General features: G+C 41.0%; 1 protein-coding gene across 1 annotated transcript; it reads right to left on the bottom strand.

The window, feature by feature from the left end:
• Positions 1 to 3562: 3562 nt before the first annotated feature.
• LOC134625606 (amine sulfotransferase-like) lies at positions 3563 to 8775 on the bottom strand. The gene is made up of 6 exons (XM_063470854.1): positions 8634 to 8775; positions 8341 to 8540; positions 4581 to 4707; positions 4021 to 4115; positions 3746 to 3917; positions 3563 to 3672 (listed from the first exon to the last, which is right to left on the bottom strand). Exons 1-6 carry the CDS (start codon positions 8773 to 8775, stop codon positions 3563 to 3565), a joined length of 846 nt encoding a protein of 281 aa, XP_063326924.1.
• Between the last annotated feature and the right edge of the window lie 13823 nt (positions 8776 to 22598).

Raw genomic sequence — 22598 nt, 5'->3', positions numbered from 1 at the left:
CGCTATGTCCGACGCATCAATGGTCAAAGCAATCTACGCTGATGGGGATGGGTGGGCAACATCAGCTAATGCATACTTGGCATCGGAAAATGTCCAGACGCGTTCCAGGAGCCAGTCAACAGAGTCATTGGCCTTTTGACCCTTCAACATGCTGTACAGTGGCTGCAGCAGTGGCTGCTCTTTCACTGGGGAGAAAGCGGTTGTAAAAATTCACTATCCTCAAAAATTCCTGCAGTCCTACAGATGTCAGCCGCGGAAAATCTGAAGCAGCCTGGACTTCGTCTGGCCAGAAAACCGTACCCTCTCTGCCCTCTCGTAAGACCGAGTCCATCAAACACTGGAAGGTTTGGGTGGCACCTTTCAGCCCAAAAGGTATGAGCAAAAACTCGAAAAGGCTGAATGGAGTAGTTACAGCTGTTTTGGGGACATCCTCAGCGCGCATGGGAACCTGGTGATTCCCCCGTACAAAATCAATCTTAGAAAAAATCGAGGTCCCTGCAAAAATCCTGGATGTGGGGAATAGGATAACGATCGTTCTCTGTGACGTTATTTAGATGGCGAAAATCCCCACAAGGTCGCCACAAACCGTCAGATTTGGGCATCCCGTGTAATGGGGAAGCCCAGGCACTATTCGAACACTGCACAATGTCCAGGCGCTCCATGGTCGCAAACTCCTCCTGAGCGATTAACAGTTTGGTGGGGTCAAAACAGCGCATGCGCGTGAACACGGCATGCGCATGCGGCCCTGTAGCATGCAGGCTTGTTGTTTTTGTCTGCTTCCACTTGTCTTTGCACTAGGATGATGTCGGCGTAAATGTGCAGTCATATTCATTGTGTTCCCACGAGTTAATCTCCGTTAACGAGTTACCGCAGATTGCCCCGTGCGTGGGGCTGGATGACGTCAACACGTTAACGAGCTAACTGCGCTAACGCACTAGTTCCCACCAATTGAGCATTGCGTGGCACATCCGACATACTGTTTTACTTTTGTCCATGACGCGCTTACCATCAGGTTCATACTTCACATGAAAACCAAGATAGTTCCAAACGCCAGATCTGAATGAGGGTGGGGGAGGTTCAATTTCGGGTAGCGTTGAGGCAGTTGCCATGTTGTAACGAGCTTAGCTTCTGTCTCGCTAGCTTGCGCTGCGCTCAGTGGATCTGCACTCGACAGTGCAGCCTAGGCGGAGTAGTCGAACGCAGATCCACTGAGCGCTCAACACAGACAGCATCGTCAGAAGAAAAGTTGATAAAATAAATAAAAAATTTTGTATTGTTCGATACATATGCGTACCGAACCGAAAGCACTGAATCGAACGGTTCAATATCGATACGAGTATTGTTGCACCCCTAATAGATAGAAATGATGATCTGCTGAGCCCATATGGTGCCTTTTGAGGCAAATGTATGGGATATTATATCTAACCACTGGATTAGTCTGGACAGATTAAAACTGCAAAATAATGGGATGCAGGTCAGTGAGATTTCTCACTGACCTGACTTTGTAAAAGATGCAAGCAAAACATTGCTGTTTGTTATTTCAAAACTCTGAAGAGAGTCTATGTATACTGGCCAGAAACGACGGCTATTCAGATTTAAAACCACAAATGGAGTGATATTAAAAAACTCTCAAAACCTGACAAACTTGTGTTTGAAACATGCAATTTTATTCTATATGAACATGAATAATGTTGAGTTCGGTCCATCTTTGGATGAGCTTACTTGTGTGAGAAGAGTTTCTCACAGATAAACTACCTAAATTCCAAATGTCACTCTTGCCTCCCAGATGAGAGCATTCACTCTTGTATGAAAATCAAAGTTACATTTTGCAGCTGTTGGGAAGGAAGTATTATTTTTTGGTTATTTTTATTATTTCCATTTATTATTTTATTTTTATTAATTCTATTTTTATTATTTTGTTATTACTGTTATTACTGTCATTACTGTTGCATCATAATCATATAGCAAGCCTTTGCATTGACACATTTATTGAAGTATTGATACTGTATTCATAGGTTTAAATATATTAGCCTTTAGTACAGGTCTAGTAAGAATCACTTTAAATTGCTGAGCTGCAGGGACAGGAAGTATACTCTGTGCCAAAATGAGACAGGAAACTGCATGCTTCTGCAGAAGTGAAACCGAAACCAGAGTCTGAGTGAAAGTTAGTCTGAGGAGCATTTTGGATGATGCTATTATCATCTTTTATGCATTTATATCTTTGATTAAGCTTTGATTAAGTTTTAAGTAGTGGTATTAGATTGAAACATTTGTTTTATATATTTTACATAGAAGTTAAGATCACCACACAGGATGGCCTTAGCCTGGTTGCCTAAGCCGAGGTCAACTAAGGTGCAGAGAGCATATGCACACTCTGTGCACGCACAGACAGACATACACACACATACATACACACACTGTTAGGGTGTAGGTGAAAGTTGAGCATGCTTCCTGTGACTGATGAAGAAGCAGATGAGCTGAGCTGGCTTGCGGGAAACCACCGGGGAGAAGATGGAAGCCAGTGTCCTTTTAATTGTGTCACAAGTTGTCAAATAGAACATTTGTGGTTTTGAAACTGATGTATGTGATGACGCAATGAGGGGGCGTCCCTAAATATACTCTGATGCATATAAAACTGTATTTTGATGTTTGGAGGATGAGATTTTGGGGCTGTCTGCTCATAGAGTCAGCTCATTCTCCCACGCGTGTCATTTCATTAAAATCATCATCTTTACCCTTTGGACCAGTGTGGTTACTTGCATTCCGCCTGTATTTACTTCCCTATATTTTTGAACCACAACACAGCCATAATGCTGAAAATGAAAATGTCTAGTAATGTTCAGAAACGTAAGTACCATTAAAGAAATAAGACTATTTTATATTATTATTATTTTTTAATAGACTATTATCTTGCAATAAATCATGTGTTAAGAGTCTGTATTTCACTTATTAATTAAATGATATTCAGTGGATGCTGTTTACAGGTCTGAGGTTTGATTCTGTATCAGATCAAATAAAGGAAGACTGTCACGCTGAACAAGACTTTAACCAAAATTACACTGCAATTGCACAATTTATTCTTGTAATGTTTTGTTTGTTACCAAAAAGGGATCCTTCCCTTTTGATTCTTCTACACAAATAAATGAGATACTTCTGTCTTAAATGTTGACTCAAGGGAGGAGAAATCACTGGTAGGTTAACCAAAAGTCAGACTGTCTTCATAGCAAAAGTACATTTGTATCGAGAAATTTCTTATATTTGAGGGTCAAGGCATACTGTCAAAAGCAATGTGATTAAAAAACACAATTAACAGTTAATGACTATTTAGAAATTATGAGAATCCAAAGCACCGCGTACTGACTGATAAACATTTTATTAATGACCGTTGTTGATTCCTGGAATCATGATCTACATGACATGAATCCATCTTGGGCAAACAAACAATCTTTTGTTGTTGTTTTTTTTATTTATTTAAATAGCAGAAAAACACATTTTTATGGTTTTCTGATTAATGAAATCAATGTGTTTAAAACCCCTGGGAGACCCTGAAGAGCTGCTCTGCTTATTCCCAGATGAACCTCAAAGGCAAATCACCAAGTTTCTCCTGAAGGACTTGATCCACTCTTTCACTCTGTGCAACAGTCAGTGTGTTCTTCCAGTCTCCAATCTGACCTGTAATGAAGACAAAGCCTGAAACCCTGAAGTCAAATTTTTCTGCACAGCAGCTGCAGGTCTGTTATGTTACCTTTGCGCAGGAATTTTCCACTGAACTGCTCTGGTGGAAGTTGCTCATAATTTGCTTTCGAGTCATTCTTCATGTTCTCAAACTTAGCTTTTTCCACAACTTGACTGATGGCGGCTTCAGTCAGGTTTATCCCTAAGAAGTTGCAGATCTTCTTCACTGATCCTTTCAGGTCCTGAAAGAAAAGCAGGACCGCAACAGAAAAACAACCTTAAACTCTGCCAGATATTTTATTTGAGTTTCCTTAGGAACAACAAAAGTGCAAAGAAACATCTTACCAAAATCATTTCCTCGTAGGTCAGGAAGAGGATGTTGTACTGGTCTCTGTTTGAATACCACTCCCTGACGTGGTCAAACCAGGATGATGCAAAAACTGTATAGTTGCATAATGCATCCAGTTATTTGGCATTCTCATTTAATTGAGTTCACATACAACCCTCATGTCAGAAGAGGAGCTCAAGTGTAAGCTCTGTAGTTACCTACAGCATGACTGCAGGCATGATCAGTCCACCCATTTGGTTCTGATGGATGGAAGTCCATCATGCTAATAATGCAGTGGTAGTGTGTCTCCGAATGTAGTACAGATTTTGTCAATGTGCTCAATCCACATATGACACACACAAAACTGGTGTCGGTGCTAAATACTAGCACAGCACCACAAAATCACTGGGTAGTAAAGCTCGGGCCCGAGCTTGAAGGATAGACTGCCCTGTGGGAATTATATATATATATATATATATATATATATATAAACTTAAAATGTTTAACTATAAAATGTGACTTTCGATCCACATAATGATGAATCAATTACTGATTACTATAAAGTGAGGAAACTTACTGTTTCCTGTTATGTACCACTCAAAAAACTGGTCAAAGCTCTCGGGAGTTTCCAGGTCTGCCATGGCTTTGCTGAAGTGATAAAAAGACACCACGTTGTCCTTTGGATTCCTCATCAAATACACGATCTGATAAATATTTTTAAAAAAAAATCAGAATATTAACAGTTTGTTACTTAAATGTAAAAATTGTAAAAGTCATTAGTTAAAAGAAAAACAATTCAAAATTTAGGATCAAAATTTGATTTCAAATAATATCTTTTAAAATATGTTTTAAAGCCTGTACATTTTTATAATTCTTTTTCTCCTATTTCTACTTGATTTGATGAACCTCTTAGGCTACGTTCACACTGCAGGTCTTAATGCTCAATTCCAATATTTTGATCAAATCTGATTTTTTTGTCTGCTTGTTCACACTACAAATAAAATGTGACAGCAAACGCACTCTAGTGTGAACCCTCAAAGCGGCCCGCATGCGCAAAAGAAGACGTCACACACAACGCGCTCTGTTCAGACCCAGACCAAACAGTATTGTTTGACTGATGGCCCTTAATATAAAGACTTGTTTCGGACTTTACGTTTCCCAATTTTGCTTTAAGTTATAAAGTTATTTTGTTATTTGCATATGGCCTAATAATTATCCTAACTGCTGTTTCAGAGAGGAGCGGTGCTTCAAAGGATAGTTGCAGATTTCTGTCAGAATCTGCAGATTATACAGTACAAATAAAATGTTCACGTTTCTCCAACGCTGTTTTCCCAACAGTTTCACGGGATGGCCAGGAAGCGTTCACGATGTCTTCTCGGGTGCTGATAATTGCTGTCTGTCTTGTGTCAGCAGTGGCGGTCCTAGCCTGTTTGGCGCCCCGGGCGAACACGCCCTCTGGCGCCCCCCCCCCCCCCCCCCCCCCCCACACACACACACACACACACACACGCACACACACATATATGACCCTATATATGAAGAGAGAGAGAGTATGCATAGTATGCAAACGGCTACTAAACAGACATCATAATTCGTCATACAATGAGAACAGGACAAATCAACAATTCACACTGACTAATTAATATTATATTATTGTATATATTGTTTGGAGTTTAGTCTCTTACTGTTACTATTTTTACCATTTCTTCTTGGAGGAACTGTAACCCACATAATTCCCTTAGGGATTAAGAAAGTATTCTGATTCTTAATGTTTTAGGATACATGACCTTCCATTATCCAATGACACATCTGCTTACCTGTATCTTTTGCTCGTTTCTCCTTGTAGGAGCCATAATTAAATATATTGAATTTTAATGATCACTGGGTTTTCATTTGTTTGGTTGCTATGGTGATGTGTAACGGGAGTCACGTGGGTGCTAGCGGTGACATTAAGAGGGCGTTGTCAGTCTGTCTTTCACTGGTTTGATTTTGACAGAGAGGAGGGCTGGGTAGCCGTAGTTTTTGTTGACCGCAGCACAACGAGTTTCCCCTTGTTGCATTAAAGCCTGTGATGTTTTAAGAGTTTGAATCGCGAGCCGATCACATTGCTCTGTAAACTTTTCAAGCACTTTAATAAACAAGCAAGCAATTCCACCTCTCGCATTATTGCGTACAGTTGACAGCGCGTCAGGCATATAGGCAGGCTCAGTCCCCGGCCTCTAGCGACTGTGGAAGTCGCTACACTCCTCCTCTTCTTTTCTCTTTTTTTTAAACTTTAAAAACGGGTTGTGTGTGAGACTTTAAATCAACAAAATATAAAATATACATTTTAAATTGTTATTGATCCCTTTACCCCTGGTCCTAAAGTGTATATTTATTTTCTTACTCTTCTTATATTTATTGTTTGTTTACTTGCACTGCTGTAACTGGAGCCTCGTCGTCTCGTCTCTCTATATACTGGACTGTATGTAGCGGAGATGACAATAAAGTTTACTTTGACTTCAGCAGCGAGCAGGCGCACCGAGGGCTCTCGCGCTCACTTTTCGCGTATAGAATTTCGAAAAAACATCGGTGCAAATTATAAGTCTGTATCACAATGTCTGCTGTTTTCGTGTTGTTGGTTTGTTTTTATTTTGTTTTATTTTGCAAGTTGGTTATTAGATGCTGCTCCAGCCACCCAGAGAATCCCCCGCCGCCCCGCCCTCTCCTCCCTGTGCCGCAAGCAGCAGGCGCACCTCGCAAACGGAGGGCGCCCTTACTCCCAGCAAATGGGCGATAGAAAACCGATCGGTGCCTATGCCATTCCCAATATGCGCTGGCATGATGTCGGGGCAGCATGAGTAAGAGCATTTTTTTTTTTGCCGATGCCCGTGATGTCGCCCCCCACCACGATGCCGCCCCGGGCAACCGCCCGTGTCGCCCGTATCTAAAACCGCTACTGTGTGTCAGTGACGTAAAAGACGGATTTAATGCGACATGACCATTCAAACAGCAGTCGCTTTCTAAAACATCAGATATGCATCGGATTCAGTACCACATATTAAAGTGACCTAGATCGGATTTGAAAATATCGGACTTGTGCTGTTCACACTGTCATACCATGATCAGATATGGGTCGCATAGGGTCAAAAAAGTCGGATTTGATGCGCTTTTGCCTGCAGTGTGAATGTAGCCTTACTCTGCAATGACCTCATCGTAAGAAAGGAAAAGGACAAAAAAATATACTGAAATAAAAACACAGAATTGCCAGTCTTGGCAGCCGAAGATCGATCTGCCGCCCGGCTCACGTAGCACCAGACCCCTACGGTGAATCCTGCGGGTGGTGGGCCTGCAGGAAGATGGGCCCATGTCCCTTTTTCGAGCTGTGCCCGGCTGGGCCCCATGGACTAAGGCCCGGCCACCAGACACTCACCCTCGGGCACCCTCCCCAGGGCTGGCTCCAGGGCGGGGCCCCGGTAACCCTATCCCGGGCAGGGTGAACTGCTCCCTCTATGGTTTTCATAGGGGTCTTCTGAATCGCTCTTTGTCTGGGCCCTCACCCAGGACCAATTTGCCATGGGAGACCCTACCAGGGGGCAAAAAACCCCCAGACAACATAGCCCCTGGGATCCCTGGGACACGCAAACCCCTCCACCACGATAAGGTAGTGATTCGCGGGCATGTCCCACCGGGAGGAGGTCCCGGGGTAGACCCAGGACACGCTGGAGAGATTATATCTCTCGGCTGACCTGGGAACACCTTGGTTTTCCCCCGGGCAAGCTGGAGGAGGTGGCTGGGGAGAGGGAGGTCTGGGCTTCTCTGCTTGGGCTGCTGCCCTCGCGACCTGGCCCCGGATAAGCGGAAGAAAACGGATGAATGGAAAAACACAGAATCATTTAAAATAAAACAAATGCTAGTGCTAGCTTTTTGGACCTGGAACCATGTGTTTGTGTAGAAGTCTATGATAAAAATGACCCTCAGATTCCTTGATTTATGATCCCATTACAAAATTTTGTTAGAGGCTCATTGTTTTAAGTCTCACTTGCTTGGGGCACCCTATACACTGGCAAATAAACAACATTTGTTTTGAAGAAAATTAAAGATCAACCACTCTATTTTCATTTGCTAGGATTTGCTGGTTTGTAAAAGCTACCAAGTGTTAAAGTGCAAGTCCCAAAAAACTGGACTTCAGTGACCAATAGGTAACATCACAAAAAATTTAATTAATCTTAGAAAGTACAAATCTAATTTAATTTGCTTTATTTTCGCAACAATAAGCAATAAAATAATTTTAACTTTCTCAAACTTTAACACTGCCTCTTTTTTCAAGAAGAATTGAGCTTCTATAAAATACTGACTTTTGCCTTCTTCTCTTTCACTCCTGGAGGCATGATGTGTTCAGGGAGATGCGAGGCGAAGAGTCGTGGAGAGGGAAGAAGAGTGTATTCAGCTGTCTTGTACTCCAGCCACGGCATCCTCTCCATGTTGTTTGAATATTTAGTCTGATTCCCATGCAGTTCATGGATGGAAATGATGATCTGCTGAGCCCATACAGTGCCTGATGTGGGGAAAGACATTAGAGTTGATCAGTGGATCAGTCTGGCCAGCACAAAACAGCAAATATAAATAATCCAAGAAATTTTTCACCAACCTGACTTTGGATAAGTGACAAGGAAGACATCGCTGTCTTTTATTTCAAAATTCTCAAGAGAGTCTATGTACTCTGGAGTTGTAAGACCGACCACAAAGTTGTAGTTTTTATGCTTGAAAACACGGTCACGGATCTGCTCCATACTGGTTCTACATAAGACAGATAAAAAAGATAAATATGAACGAAAAATCTGAGAGTCACATAGTGGAGAGGTTTGTTTGTCCCAGGGATTCCTGGGGCTACATTGTTGGGGTTTTTTTTGACCCCTGATAGGCTTTCCCATGGCAAATTGATGCTGGGTGAGCAGTGTTGGGGAGTAAGGGAATACATGGGTGTTAAAAGATTTTATGTTTTTACATCTTTTATTCTTGTTTTCTTATCTTTAGTCTACAAGTATATCATAAAGTGTTCATATGTTTTCACTTCACTCACCGTGTTTCTCCATATTATGAGAAGAAACACTTGCACCCCCACATTTCCCGTTTCCTGCTTCCCACAACTGTCGACCAAGTTTGAGAAGAGGCAGCTGATGTTTTGTTCACAGGAAGGCAAACCAGACACACGCAAACAAAATACCCTTACATGGAAACAAGGAATGGGATATACAGGAAATGTGATGTATTTACATACGCGATGTGTCCTATAAATAAAGAGCTATCGCCTGCACTCGGGGTGAGTCTCGTCAGAGTCCTCACCCGTGCACATTGCTGTTATTATATTTTAAACTGTCTGAGTGTCTTTATTCAGCCTGAAGAATGTCTTGTCATTACACAAACTCCTGACATTTAATTGGTCCTTCGAGCCGGATTTAGGACATCGAATTATAACTAATTTTATGCTCCAACAGAGTGACCTCGTCGTTTCCTGAGTTCGTGGAGAGCCCGCGCTGAAGTCTGTCTACAGCCTCTTTCCTATGAAGGAGAAAAGACCAACTACGTGAATTCGGGGTTGGCCAGCGTTCTTAGTAAGAGGTCCACGATCCTGGGGAACGAGGAGGAATCTCTGACCGGCACTTTATCGTCATAACCAGGTGAATATTAACACTCAAAGACACGTCGCGTATAATCGTCTTGTTAGATTGACACTTTTCGAAAGGAAAGCCTCGTCATGTAGAGACTGGAAGGCGGTAAAGAGACTCGCTTGTAAGACGAAACTGGAAGTCACAGGGTGACTCGTTTCGCAGCCGTAAGACGAAACTGGTAGTCCACAGGAGACTCGTTTCGCAATAATAAAAGCTGGTAGTCCATAGGGACTCGCTTATAAGACAGAACTAGTAGTCCAGAGGTGACTCGTTCCGCAACAATAAAAGCTGGTAGTCCATAAAATTTACTCTGGGAGTAAATGGGGAAAAAGTGTCAATTAAAATAGGATTGTATTGCCGCACATGTGAATTATTGATTGCTATTGTAATAGGAAGTGAATGCCATTTAAAGGGACGCTAGGACCCTGCACCATTTCCATTGTTTTCCTGTGTTGATTGAAGTACTGGTGACGAAGGGAAAAGGTTGCGCTTCATCGCATAAAATTAAGGCCGCCCTTGACACTAGGACAAGGGTAGAAGGCTGCCTTAATAACCACCCCTAAGTCTCATACCAGAGAAGGTCACGCAGTTCTGTGTGTAAGATTAATAACACATTGAGGTAAAAAAAATAAATAAATAAATAAATAAATACTAAAATGTAAGATTACCAACCAAAAATAAAAAATGGGGAATAAATCAACAAAACCAGAATTGACAGCAGATGAACAATGGTTAGAAAAGAAATGTCCCGGCGCTGGACAAATAAGTGTAAGCCGCTGGAGGAATCCTGATAAATTAAAATGTCTAACCTGGGAAGGGAAATGTAGTCCCATACCAGTACAACAATTAGGTAAATGTTTACAAGAAGAAATAGAAAAACGTAAGGGTAAAAAGAGAAACCAATGTATCTCTGAGTACATGAACCTTTTCGTACCATGGCAGGAGGAGAGTAAGAGACGTGAAGAAAATAGAAATAAAAAACAATCCAAACAACAGAATAAAGACCAAAAACAGGTGCCTACAACACACACAGCATATGTCCAACCTCCCCCTTACCAGTCACCTAGTCAAGCTTCCGCCCCCGCACCACCATTACTACCATCACATAACCCAAAAAAAATCCGTTTCTACAACCATCGGGCCGTATGGGCCAGCCATCCTCGCATTAAACACCCACCCCACACCAAAAGAACAGGAAGACATAGGGAAAGACCCGTCAGGCAGGGATATGGGAGGCATTGTGGACCCTCCAGGCCCTTACGATGGGGGCATTTTCCCACTGATAGCTGTACCAAACCCCAGGTACGGGCGACCCACAGGCCCGCCCGGAGACAATGGTGTGACACCCACTGACAGGGACAGAGTCATACACGCCTATCATCCCTGGAGTGCAGAGGATAGGAAGAATGTGTTAAAAGACGTTCCTCCTTTATCAGAGGGTTACCAGCCTTGGGCTGACGCTGTGACCCTAATAAGAACCAATTGGAGGCTGGATGGCAGAGAAATGCTCCAGGTTCTACAGGACCTGTTAGGCCTCCAGTTTGCCAGAGTACGAGGCACCTACACAGGTATGACTCAGGATGGCACCAGTGCAATACCAGCCCAGTCAAATACTCTCAGAGATGTAATAGACGGAGTCATGGAAAGGGTCCGCACCCAGCTTGCCCCAAAACCAAATTACGGGAAAATCGGTGAGACAAAACAAAAACCCCAGGAGTCGCCAGGCGATTATTTAGACCGCCTGCGCCCAATATTTAGACAAAATTCAGGTCTAGATCACGCAGACGACCTAAACTCCGCCTACCAACAACAACTTAAAAATGCCTTCCTAAATGGCCTACTTCCTAAAGTGAGAACTATGGTAGACAAACAGTGGATCACACAAGGTACAGGTAGCCTAGTGGAAGACTCAGACAACAGAGCATGGATAGACACAATAGGAGTGCCCAGAGGAATACCGAGTGAATACAAAGCCCAAAGCGAAGTAGCCGCAGGTTTTGCCTCCCTAATTCCAATTATTCAAGTAAACAAAAATGTAGCTTGGATAAATTATGTTTATTACAACCAACAACGTCACCTGAACCTGACCAACCAAGCTTTAAAACTTCTGGGAGAAAAACTGTCTGCCACTTCACTCATGACAGTCCAAAATAGAATGGCTTTACACATGCTCTTAGCTGAACGCGGAGGTGTCTGTGCAATGTTTGGAGACATGTGTTGTACATTTATCCCTAATAATACAGCCCCAGGAGGTTTATTTGAAGAAACTATGAAAATGTTACAAGCTTTACAAGTTGAACTGAAGGAAAATGCAGGGACGTGGTCAGGACTTGATGATTTTTTCGGGAACATGTTTGGAGGATGGTCAGAGACCATCAAAGCTGTGGTAACTGTCTTATGCAGTATTTTAATAATGTTAGCTATTATAGTTTGCTGTATAGTACCATGTTTCAAGGTTTTGATTAAGAAAGTTGCCAAAGACACTGCAACTGGAGTCTTCCTAGCTCAGGCTTACAGCCCACTGGCGACTGAAGAAGCTGAAGACAGTCTGTGACAATTTCTTGTACTTAACTATGAGGTAGCAATTGAAAATGTGCAAACAAGTGATTGCCTACTGAAGCTTATAAAGTATAAGTGAAAAATATTAACAACAGGAGGGAATGTTAAAAGATTTTATGTTTTTACATCTTTTATTCTTGTTTTCTTATCTTTAGTCTACAAGTATATCATAAAGTGTTCATATGTTTTCACTTCACTCACTGTGTTTCTCCATATTATGAGAAGAAACACTTGCACCCCCACATTTCCCGTTTCCTGCTTCCCACAACTGTCGACCAAGTTTGAGAAGAGGCAGCTGATGTTTTGTTCACAGGAAGGCAAACCAGACACACGCAAACAAAATACCCTTACATGGAAACAAGGAATGGGATATACAGGAAATGTGATGTATTTACATACGCGATGTGTCCTATAAATAAAGAGCTATCGCCTGCACTCGGGGTGAGTCTCGTCAGAGTCCTCACCCGTGCACGTTGCTGTTATTATATTCTAAACTGTCTGAGTGTCTTTATTCAGCCTGAAGAATGTCTTGTCATTACACAAACTCCTGACAATGGGGAATATTCTGATTTTGATTGCTGGAAACCCAGACAAAACATGCAATAAGAGGCTCTAATGTAAGCGTCCTGTTAATGTTGGTGGCGTCAGTTACACAATGGACCCAGAGCCAGAATAACAGGGCCAGCAGTGAACGGGCAGGAATGGTTTTCTTACTTGGAAATTAAAACACCACTTCATAAAAAGAATGGGATGGGCGAAACCTCAGTATCTTCGATGTATTATTGCTGTGTGATTTTTATTATAATTACTGAATGCTACTCACCACCAAGCTAACATTGTTAGCTGACGTTAGCTGACGTTAGTTCATAGACTGCAGACTGTTAGGCCATTTCTAAATACTCAAGTATGCCAGTCCTCGTGTTCTCGCTAGTCCAGACTTCATAAGTTTACACGGGAGTCCTCCCGAGAACGCAGTGCGATCGTTCTACAGCAGTGTACTTGATGACATCACAGCTCCGGAGTTTTTACTGCCATCCTTTCTTAATTTAACTGTGATTAATATTTGCAATGGAAATTACACGTGACATAAAAAATTACACATGATGTAGTAGATTTCTTTAAGAAAAAAAAAGATAATTTAAAAAAAGAAGGACTTTGGCAAAATTTGCTTTTACGTATCATCTGTTTCATAATGTCTAATGAGCTTCATTCAGTTGAGCACAATCCCTCCATGACAGAAACACAAGCTTAACCTCTCTGAATAAACATAGTGCACATGTACGCCTGAATGCAAATTAGAATATAACCTGATAATTTTTGATCAGATTATCTCCACATAGTAACATACTGTTTTTAGACTTGATGGATAGCATTAGCAACCTGCTAGCTGCGAATAATCATGTGCAGTTCCACATGATTATTAACAGACAAAAAGAAAACATATTACTGATACAGAAATAGTTTTCTATATGAGATCACTGCAAAAAGTGCAGCCTTGCCTAATGTGTCCACCATACTGTTACTCATTTTATATTAAGACTTTGAAAAAATCTAGTTAGTATTGGTATGGCGAGTGGCCTTCAGTAATAGTAAAAAAAAATCACACAGCAATACTACATTCATGTAGTTGTAAAAAACATAACGATATATTAAGTAATCCAAAGTATTCAGAATACGTTACTCTCATTGAGTAATGTAACGGAATACGTTACAAAATACATTTTGGGGCATGTATTCTGTAATGTGTAGTGGAATACATTTTAAAAGTAACCATCCCAACACTGTGGGTGAGGAACCAGACAAAGAGCAATAATATACCTCAATAACTGTTTTTGACTGTTTGTTGCACACTGCTGATTCATACACCCTTTTAATTTTGCATTTTCTACATTTTAATTTTATACTTAATTTTGAATTTTAGTTTATTTTTGTATTTTTAGTGATCGGGAATTGCACAGCAATAAGCATTTTACTGCATGTTGTACTGTGTATGATTGTGTATGTGACAAATAAAATTTGAATTTGAATGTGAGCTGTCATACGAGCCATTCAGTCCTTATTCGATCCTTATACAACCATTGCAAGAGCTTCACTGTGTTACATGCCATGATACGCAGCCCTGTGTTTTTTCTGTTGCTCTTATCTTTCAGGTGTCAAGCCTCCACCTATTGGCCAGTTCAAAGTAAAATGGCACGTGTCTATTGGCATGCGGTGGCAGACCTTTTTGTCAAGCAGCTAGGCAGGCCTTTTGTTTTGTTTATTTTTTTATTTAGACTTTAGGGAGGCTGTTGGCCTCTTTTCATTTTGTAAATTTTTTTGATTTGGCTCAACTGCCTGGTCCTCCTCCCCTGCCTTTTTTCTTTTTTCAAGTTTTTTATTGTCAAGGCATGGTAAATGATGAATAAATCCTGCCTGACTATTAACCTCGCTGTTGTCCCTCTCGTTCATTAATTTAGGTTGTGCGGTGTTGCCCCCACCATGGTGGTGAGGGGGGAGGTAACAACTGGCAATAAGTCAGACTTGTTCCGGTGGCTGTTTGACTCTGCCACAGCTGCGTTTTGTCACTGACTATTTTCATAATTTTTATGGGAAGAATTTCTAGGCGTATGTAGCATATGTGAGCTTCTCAGCTAATAGGTTTCCTAAGCTGTAAGTTGTAATTTGAGAATGACCGAACTGCTGTGTTTTGGTCTGTTTGATATCTGACTTGTTCAGTGTGAAAATAATTGCTGCGGTATTTTGTTAACGGCAAGCACTGTGTTCTTTTATCAGGAGAGCTGGCCTAGCAGATGCACAACACATATAGCTCATGGTTCTGTTTCTATATATTGCAGATGTTGCAGTGGTTTAGGTATATCGAGGTCTTGTTCACAAGTGAGTGGAGAAGAGGAGTGGGAGATCAACAGACAGATTGGTGCTGGGGCTGCAGGGATACAGACACTGTACTGGTCAGCTGTGGTGAAGATAAATATACCAACCGATCAACATTCCTACCCTCACCCTATAGTCACAAGCTTTGGGTAGTGACCAAAAGAATGAGAATACTGAGTCAAATGGCATAAATGAGCTTTTTCCAAAGGGTGGCTGGCCCCTCCCTTAGAGATATGGTGAGGAGTTCAACCATCCAGGAGGGGCTCAGAGTAAAGCCACTGCTCCACATCGAAAGGAGACAGTTAAGGTGGTTCGGGGAGCCTCCTGGGTGAGGTGTTCTAAGCATCTTCCACTGGGTGGAGGCCTTGGGGCAGACCCAGGACACACTGGAGAAATTATATCTCTTGGCTAGCCTGGGAATGCCACGGTGCTCCCCCAGACTAGCTGGAGGAAGTGGTGGAGGAGAGGGAGGTCGAGGATTCTGCTGCTGCTTGCCCTGGCGACCTGGCCCAGACTAGAACTGCCAGTAGATGTTGTTGGAGTAAAGATGGACAAAATGCAGACAGCAAATCCTGATCCAGCTTTAGGATTCTGTATTTAAAAACAAATCTTATCAGAATTGTTGCTTGAAAATTTGAGTACTGCATCCAGAATGAAACCTGTATTTAAGACTCAATGCTATTGAGCCAACCAGAAAGCGAGTGCCAAAAACAACCTGAGTGCACATTTGCACTGTTTGAATGTGACTTTCAAATTAAGAAATGTGTTAAAATGTGTTACACTAAACGCAAGCAGCACAGAAGAAAAGGTTGATCCAATCAAAAATATATTATTGTGAATGTATTATTGTAAATGACAGACACTGAACAACTGGTTTTATAGTTGTTCAATATGGGAATAGTTCAGAGAAGTAGAATTTCTCTCTCACGCATCCTATGAAGGACTTCATACCAAGGAAGGAAACTCTACTTGAAATAGAATAATTAGCTATGGCACAGACAGAACTGATTAGATTAAGTCAGCAAACTGTAGTATAAGGAGGAAATCATAAACCTGAAAAGAAATTTAACTGGTAAGAAAATCATTCAACAGTCCTGCCAAAGCATTCTCATATTGCTGACCTGATCTCAAAGTATATTCACCAAAAAGTCTTGATGCATGCTCAGCCCTTCAGGTAAGGAAATCCCTAAAAAGTTGATTCTCTTCATCTGGACGCAGCATTTTCAAATTTGCATAATGATTGAAACTTCAGTCACTATGCAAATGTGCTGTTCAACAAGTGGAAACCTGCAGTCAGCTTAGACTGAGAAATCACTTGGATGTAGTGACAAAACATTTCCCCCACCAGGAAAAGTTACGTATAGATAAAAAGTCAACTTTTTTGAGATATTTACCAAGAAGTTGGACACTGGCAAAGGCAGTGCACTCACATTTTCAAGCAATACACCCGCTCCAAAATCTTCTCCTATAAATGCTATTAAATAAACACTCATAATTGCAATTATCATAGTCACATTAGGAGCAATGTTAGACTGTTTTTTAGAGCTAAGTGTAATTTACATTAAATTGTAATTAATATGAATAACTGAAATAATTTACTCCAAGTCCTCCTTGGCCATGCCTCTACAGTTTATCTGAAATGGTAAAACACTTACTCCCATTCTCTGAACCAAATTCTCAGTGTCCTAAGCTTCTTTAATAAATCCCTCTGTTTGCAAAACATTGAACAGTTTTAACCATGTTAAACACAATTTAGTAACTCAGAGTAAATCATTAAAACCACTATGACTCACTAAAGCACATGTGTGCAGTGACAGCCAGGTTGAGTCAAAGGTTGAAACCAATAGAGTATAGAAACAGTCTGATAATATATGTAAACAAATTCTCAAGACAGAATACTACAAAAAGAGAAATTCACAAAACACATTTTTACTGAACCTGCAATACTTTTAGAACCAGTTTAACAGTAGAAAGGTAAGTATTGTATTACCTGGGTGTTTACAGCAAGACCAATAGAGTGAATGTCCCGTACACCTCTTATTACTGACATGCGCATGCTCTGAGCCTCCACAGTCTTCCACAACATTGCCACAACATCATTTGCTGAAAAGATAACATGGAGAGTCCAAAGTGCTGTTTTCTCTCTGATATTGTTAGACCTTCATTCAGAGAGTCACAGATCTCCATCTCTGGCCCTGATGAACTGGGAGACTTTACACTCAGCCTACTTCTACAGCCACCTCTAGATTACTTGATTCTACTTCATAATTACTTCATTAATTATTTGGAATTAAATATGGTACACTGATTGCAGAGGGAGGGGGCAAGATTTGAACTAGCTCAAGAAACTGTGTCAAATCTGCTCAATTAAAAACAGTTCGTTGATGGAAAGACAATGCATTGGCATCTCTGCCCAGTCTGAAAGGCAGCCATGCTGACATTGAATAAATGTCACAACCTGGCTTATGACAAAAATGGGAAAGAACACCAAACAATCCTTTACAAGTGTTTATTTTAAAGAAAACAACAACAACAAAAACATCTAACAACAGTCTGGTGTATGAAGTCAGTAAAATCATTAATGTCAATGTGAATGAGTGACAAAGTTGAGTGTTAAATTAAACAAAGCAAAGCAAACACAAATAAATCTGACCCTGGAGGACAAGCATGCCAAAGCTGTAAGGTGAGGTAAACCCATTCCCCCTTGCTGTGCAACACTCAGGCCTTTATATAGGGGTAAAGGTGCAGCTCAGGTGTTCTGAGTAAAGTAAAGACAGCAGACAGAAACCTATGCTTTCTTGCAGCCAAAATCAGCCATGGCAGACCCTCTTCCCAGTCTCTACTAAACTCTATGCAATAGGTACACAAAAGAGACTTTAGCATTTGGTGAAACCTTTCCAGAGCACCCTGGCTTTGTGCATGGTATCTTGATGACCGATTATGGTTTATGTGCAGGGTTTTCAAAACTTCGGCGAACATGTGAGATCAAAAATTTGAACTCTGATCACTCACACCGACATAAACTGAGTTAGAGCTGTCACCACTGCCTTGCTCGTCATTGACCTCAGTGGATATCCAGCAGGAATTTTGGTACTTTGACACATCACTGTAAGAAGATACTTATTTCCAGATTTTGAGGGCAGCAAAGGGCCCACACAGTATAGAACAAGATGTTCAAAAGGTTCCGTTATCACAAGAATAGGTTGTAATGGTGCTAGCTTAATGGTTTGATGAGCTTATGCAAAGGAACAGGGAGGGTGGTCAAACCCCTCCCACTACTGAGGAGGCAGTCACCTGTGTCAGACTCCTGCGAGAAGGGCAGCACACTATATAGGTTCACTATAAAGGAGTCACAGGCTGTGTCCCAATTCAGGGTCTGCACGCTTGAAGTACGCACACTACGCGTACTACAGACGGTGCGTACTATAAGTACGGGAAGTGCGGAAGTGAGAGGCTTGTGAAATGGGACGGTCTAGCCTTCGTCGTGCTGTTCAGGTTGCCTAGCAACCATGATACTAACCGCGAGAAACGTGTCATACAGCAGTGTGTGACAGAAATGAAGGAGAAAAAATGTTCTGTTGTTCCTTCATTTTTGTCATGACATCACTTTGATTAGTTGAGTATCTGACGCTGAGACCACGGGACTGTAAAACATGATAGTTTGGCTTCATTTCTGTACTGAACAGTCATTTCAATATTAGTTAGTAAATAACAATCAGCTAATGTTGTTCATGAGACTAAAATCATCTCACTGTGGTAATGTAAATATAATATGGCCAATATTATATGTATTGTCAGATTATTATGGTATATATATATATATACACACATTACAGGATATATTACAGCAGTGAGCTTGAACTCTGGGTCAAAGATTAAAGTTGCAGTTATTTATATTTTCGATCACCTTAAATCTTCACTCAAAGACAAGTATCTTTGACAGTGTATATATAGATGTATTATACATAAGAGACAAATATTGTTCGTCTAATATGTTGGCATTATTACATTTGGCTCAATGCTTACATATATGTGTAAAGAGAAAATGTACGAGCTGTGAAAACTGTTGCTGATAGAATGAAGAGTAGACTGATATATTAAATATTCCTTTATTGGGTGAGAAAATCAGACCATGTCATAACTGCTTTAAGTCATACAGAATAGATATCAGAGCCTTAAACAGGCTGACTTCTGCTAAATGGGTCAAACTGGGCAGAAAGTAAACAAACACATAACATCCTTATAGAATATGATGTAACACTATAGATCAACTTACCTCAGACTATATCATAACAATATGATGCAACAAACACAGCAGTACTACTAATCCAAAACACTCACAGCTTCATAGAACTGAAACAAACATTTATTTTTAGGTCCATTCTGCTGCTGATACATACTTTAGGTTTGTGAATATTAAACTTGTTTCTGCCTTTCATAGTGTGTAACTTGAAGGCCCTGAGTACTTTCTCCCACACTGAAAACACTGGAATGATAACATTATTTGAACATTACCTAATAAGACTGATTCAGGACAGACAATTAGTTATTTTAAACTTTCCTAGCAGTCCTTCACAAACAGAGAACAATCTGTCTATTCTCTCCATCTGTCAGCTGCTGCTGGCTCTTCCTCCTCCTCTTCCTCACACACTGCTGAGTTTGTCCTGGTGGATCATCAGGGGTGCAAAGCCTCACAGATGATGTGCAGCAGTGGGTCCCTCAGTCTGTCCTCACTCTGGACACTTGCAGTTGTCACACATGGAAATCAAATGTGTGATAAGCTGCAGGATTCAAACAAAAGTGTAACTTATAAATACATGTTCATACTTTTATTCCACAATCAGAGAGAAAGAAACAGAGAGAGAGTGCAGGACAGACAGACAGGTGACAGTCTCAGGTGTATACACTGCTACAAAACAGCACAAGAGAAGGAGGATTTAGTGTTTGTGTTATTACGAGTGCTAAACAAGAAGAGTTCCCAGATGGTACAGTGGACACATGTGTGACTCCTGTGATTAAAGCATCTTTCTTTCAGCTTAACGAGTGAACCGTCAGCTCGTTCAAACACACGTTAAAGTCCGTTTGGCTCGACACCACCGAACAGAGGCAGCAATATAACATAGCTAAGATTAACAGTGCAGTGAATCCTGCTTGTGCCGTGATATTCAGGACTGCAAACCGAGCAGCATTCACTGACTTTCAGCTTGTTGTGCTTGTGGATATATGATTGACTTTAATTATCCATAAATCATCACATTCTCTGTAAGATTACGGTCGACCATATATATATATAGAAGTAAAGGCTTTAAAACCAAGTTTACGCTGAAAGTGCAAACATCACTACTGTCACATAACTTTGCCGACATGTGGCCAACAGTAATGTTTTAATGTTCTTCATTATTAAACATTCGCACATAAATAAGTGACATCATATTCAGTACTTACTCTTGACAGTTCACTCTTCGGCCGCTCTGCTTCTGCCGTATTTTGCGGCAAAATTATCCACACCCACCGCTGCGCTATGAATTGTGGGATATATGGGACCACGAAGCGTGCACCGGACCAAGCTTGATATTTGGGGAAATCGACGGCGCATTTGCAGTATGCATTTGAAGTACACTTTGAATTGGGACAGCCGTCGTCGCGTGGCGGTGACGTATTCGCACTTGAAATGCGTACTTCAAGCGTGCATACCCTGAATTGGGACACAGCCACAGTCTCCTGAATCACTCAGAATTTTAACTGGGACTTTATCCCCACTTCCCACCAAGAAAACAAAAACATCACTAATAAGAGGACTATAGCATCCCAAGCAGCAGGAATTAACAAAACATCATCAGGCATTTTGCACGTGTAGCTCATGTAACAAGTGCAGAGGCTGCAGCCGGTTTAATATAAGATGTAATTATTGTGGTTTTGGCCTGCAACCTTGGAAATTCTGTCTTCCAGTGACCTTTCATGACAGTAATTGCAGGCATTGGTTTTATCAGACTTTTATCAAGCTTAGAATCAAATTTAAATGAACGAACCTTACCTGACCTTGAGTGATTACCCAAAACAACCGAACCAGAACCTCTCCTCACACTGTCTACTGTCTTTACTTTGCACGCTGGGATATTACTCTTATGGAAGAATGCAAACTCATCTGCCAGTGTTCCAGATTAACTGGTGCCACAGATTAACTGGTGACGGTCAAACAGATGTGTAGTAGACTTTCTTTTCAGGAGCCGCTACCAACAAACCAGGAAATAAACAGTTAATATTGCATCTGTGACATTTGTCAGGTTAATTTAAACACACTCCGTCAGTCCTATTGCTCCTGACCAAGTTGTGTCAACTAGCGCCAGCTGTGGCCAAGTGCCATAGCCTACAGCCAAATTAACTTCTGACTTGCATCTGCACCTGGCTCTATCACCATGTTTTAATTCCCGTTTCATGCGAAATAAATTTGTAACTTTTAATGTTTTAGGTTCTTGCATCTTGCAAATAAGCCTTTAATCTAAATTAAATGGTATGAGTATTTATTTTTGGCCTACATCAGTAAGAAATGCCAAATTATATACATAAAGTTCTAGAAATCACTGCTCCTAATGTTCATGATTATTTAAAAAATATTTTTTCCATAACAAAGAATTATGTCAAAAACAGATATTGTGCATTAATATTTGACTAGTGTTGTAACATTACATCCTATTAGCATAGTCTGCTGTTTCTTTTCTTTGGAAATAAACAATTGGGGTCAAAAAAGATTATACAGATCGACACAGCTGGAGAGAGCTGGTAGTTATATACAGTATCTGTAACTTATACCCACATAGCAAGCAGGTCTGGCCCGGATCTGGCATCAAGCTGGCGCTTCTGACTGACTGGTGTCATGGTAGAGTTTATGTCAACCAGATGTGGGCCAGGTCTGGCAATGATGGCACTATTTATGTTCCTATTTTCCTATTTTAGTTAAAAGACCCAAATGCCATGTTGCAATACTATACTGCTATAGTAGCCAACGTTTCAAATGCAGATTTGACAGGTTTGTGAGTGCACGCTTTATCCAAAACCTAGTGTCGATTTACTCATGCTTACCACCGGGTGGCTGTAGCTCAGTAGGTAGAGCATTCAGCGACTGCACGCTTAGTAGTGCCCGTTTGTAGATCGGTTACGCGATGAAGGGTGTCCCAATTCGGAATGTACTACAAATGCGGTTGACAAGTACGCAGTTCGCTTCCCCAGATTTGAAGGGTGGGTCCAGTGTAGGCTTTGTGTATGGGGTCAAATTGTGGTCATAAATATTTTGTACTTGTAAATCAGGATTTGTATGTGTAAAAAGAATTTGTGTGTGTGTAAAAAAGATTTGTATGTGTAAAAAAGATTTGTGTGTGCGTAAAAAAGATTTGTATGTGTAAAAAAGATTTGTGTGTGCGTAAAAAAGATTTGTGTGTGGACTTAGCCAAAAACCCCCTGCAAGTTACACGTACGAATTTTGACCCTATTTTTCTTCCTTTCATCTGATTGGTCAA

This window comes from Pelmatolapia mariae, linkage group LG4 (assembly GCF_036321145.2).
Source record: "Pelmatolapia mariae isolate MD_Pm_ZW linkage group LG4, Pm_UMD_F_2, whole genome shotgun sequence".
NCBI classification, from domain to species: Eukaryota; Metazoa; Chordata; class Actinopteri; order Cichliformes; family Cichlidae; genus Pelmatolapia; species Pelmatolapia mariae.
Note: the sequence above shows the minus strand (reverse complement) of the source record. Positions and strands in the feature narration are given on the sequence as shown.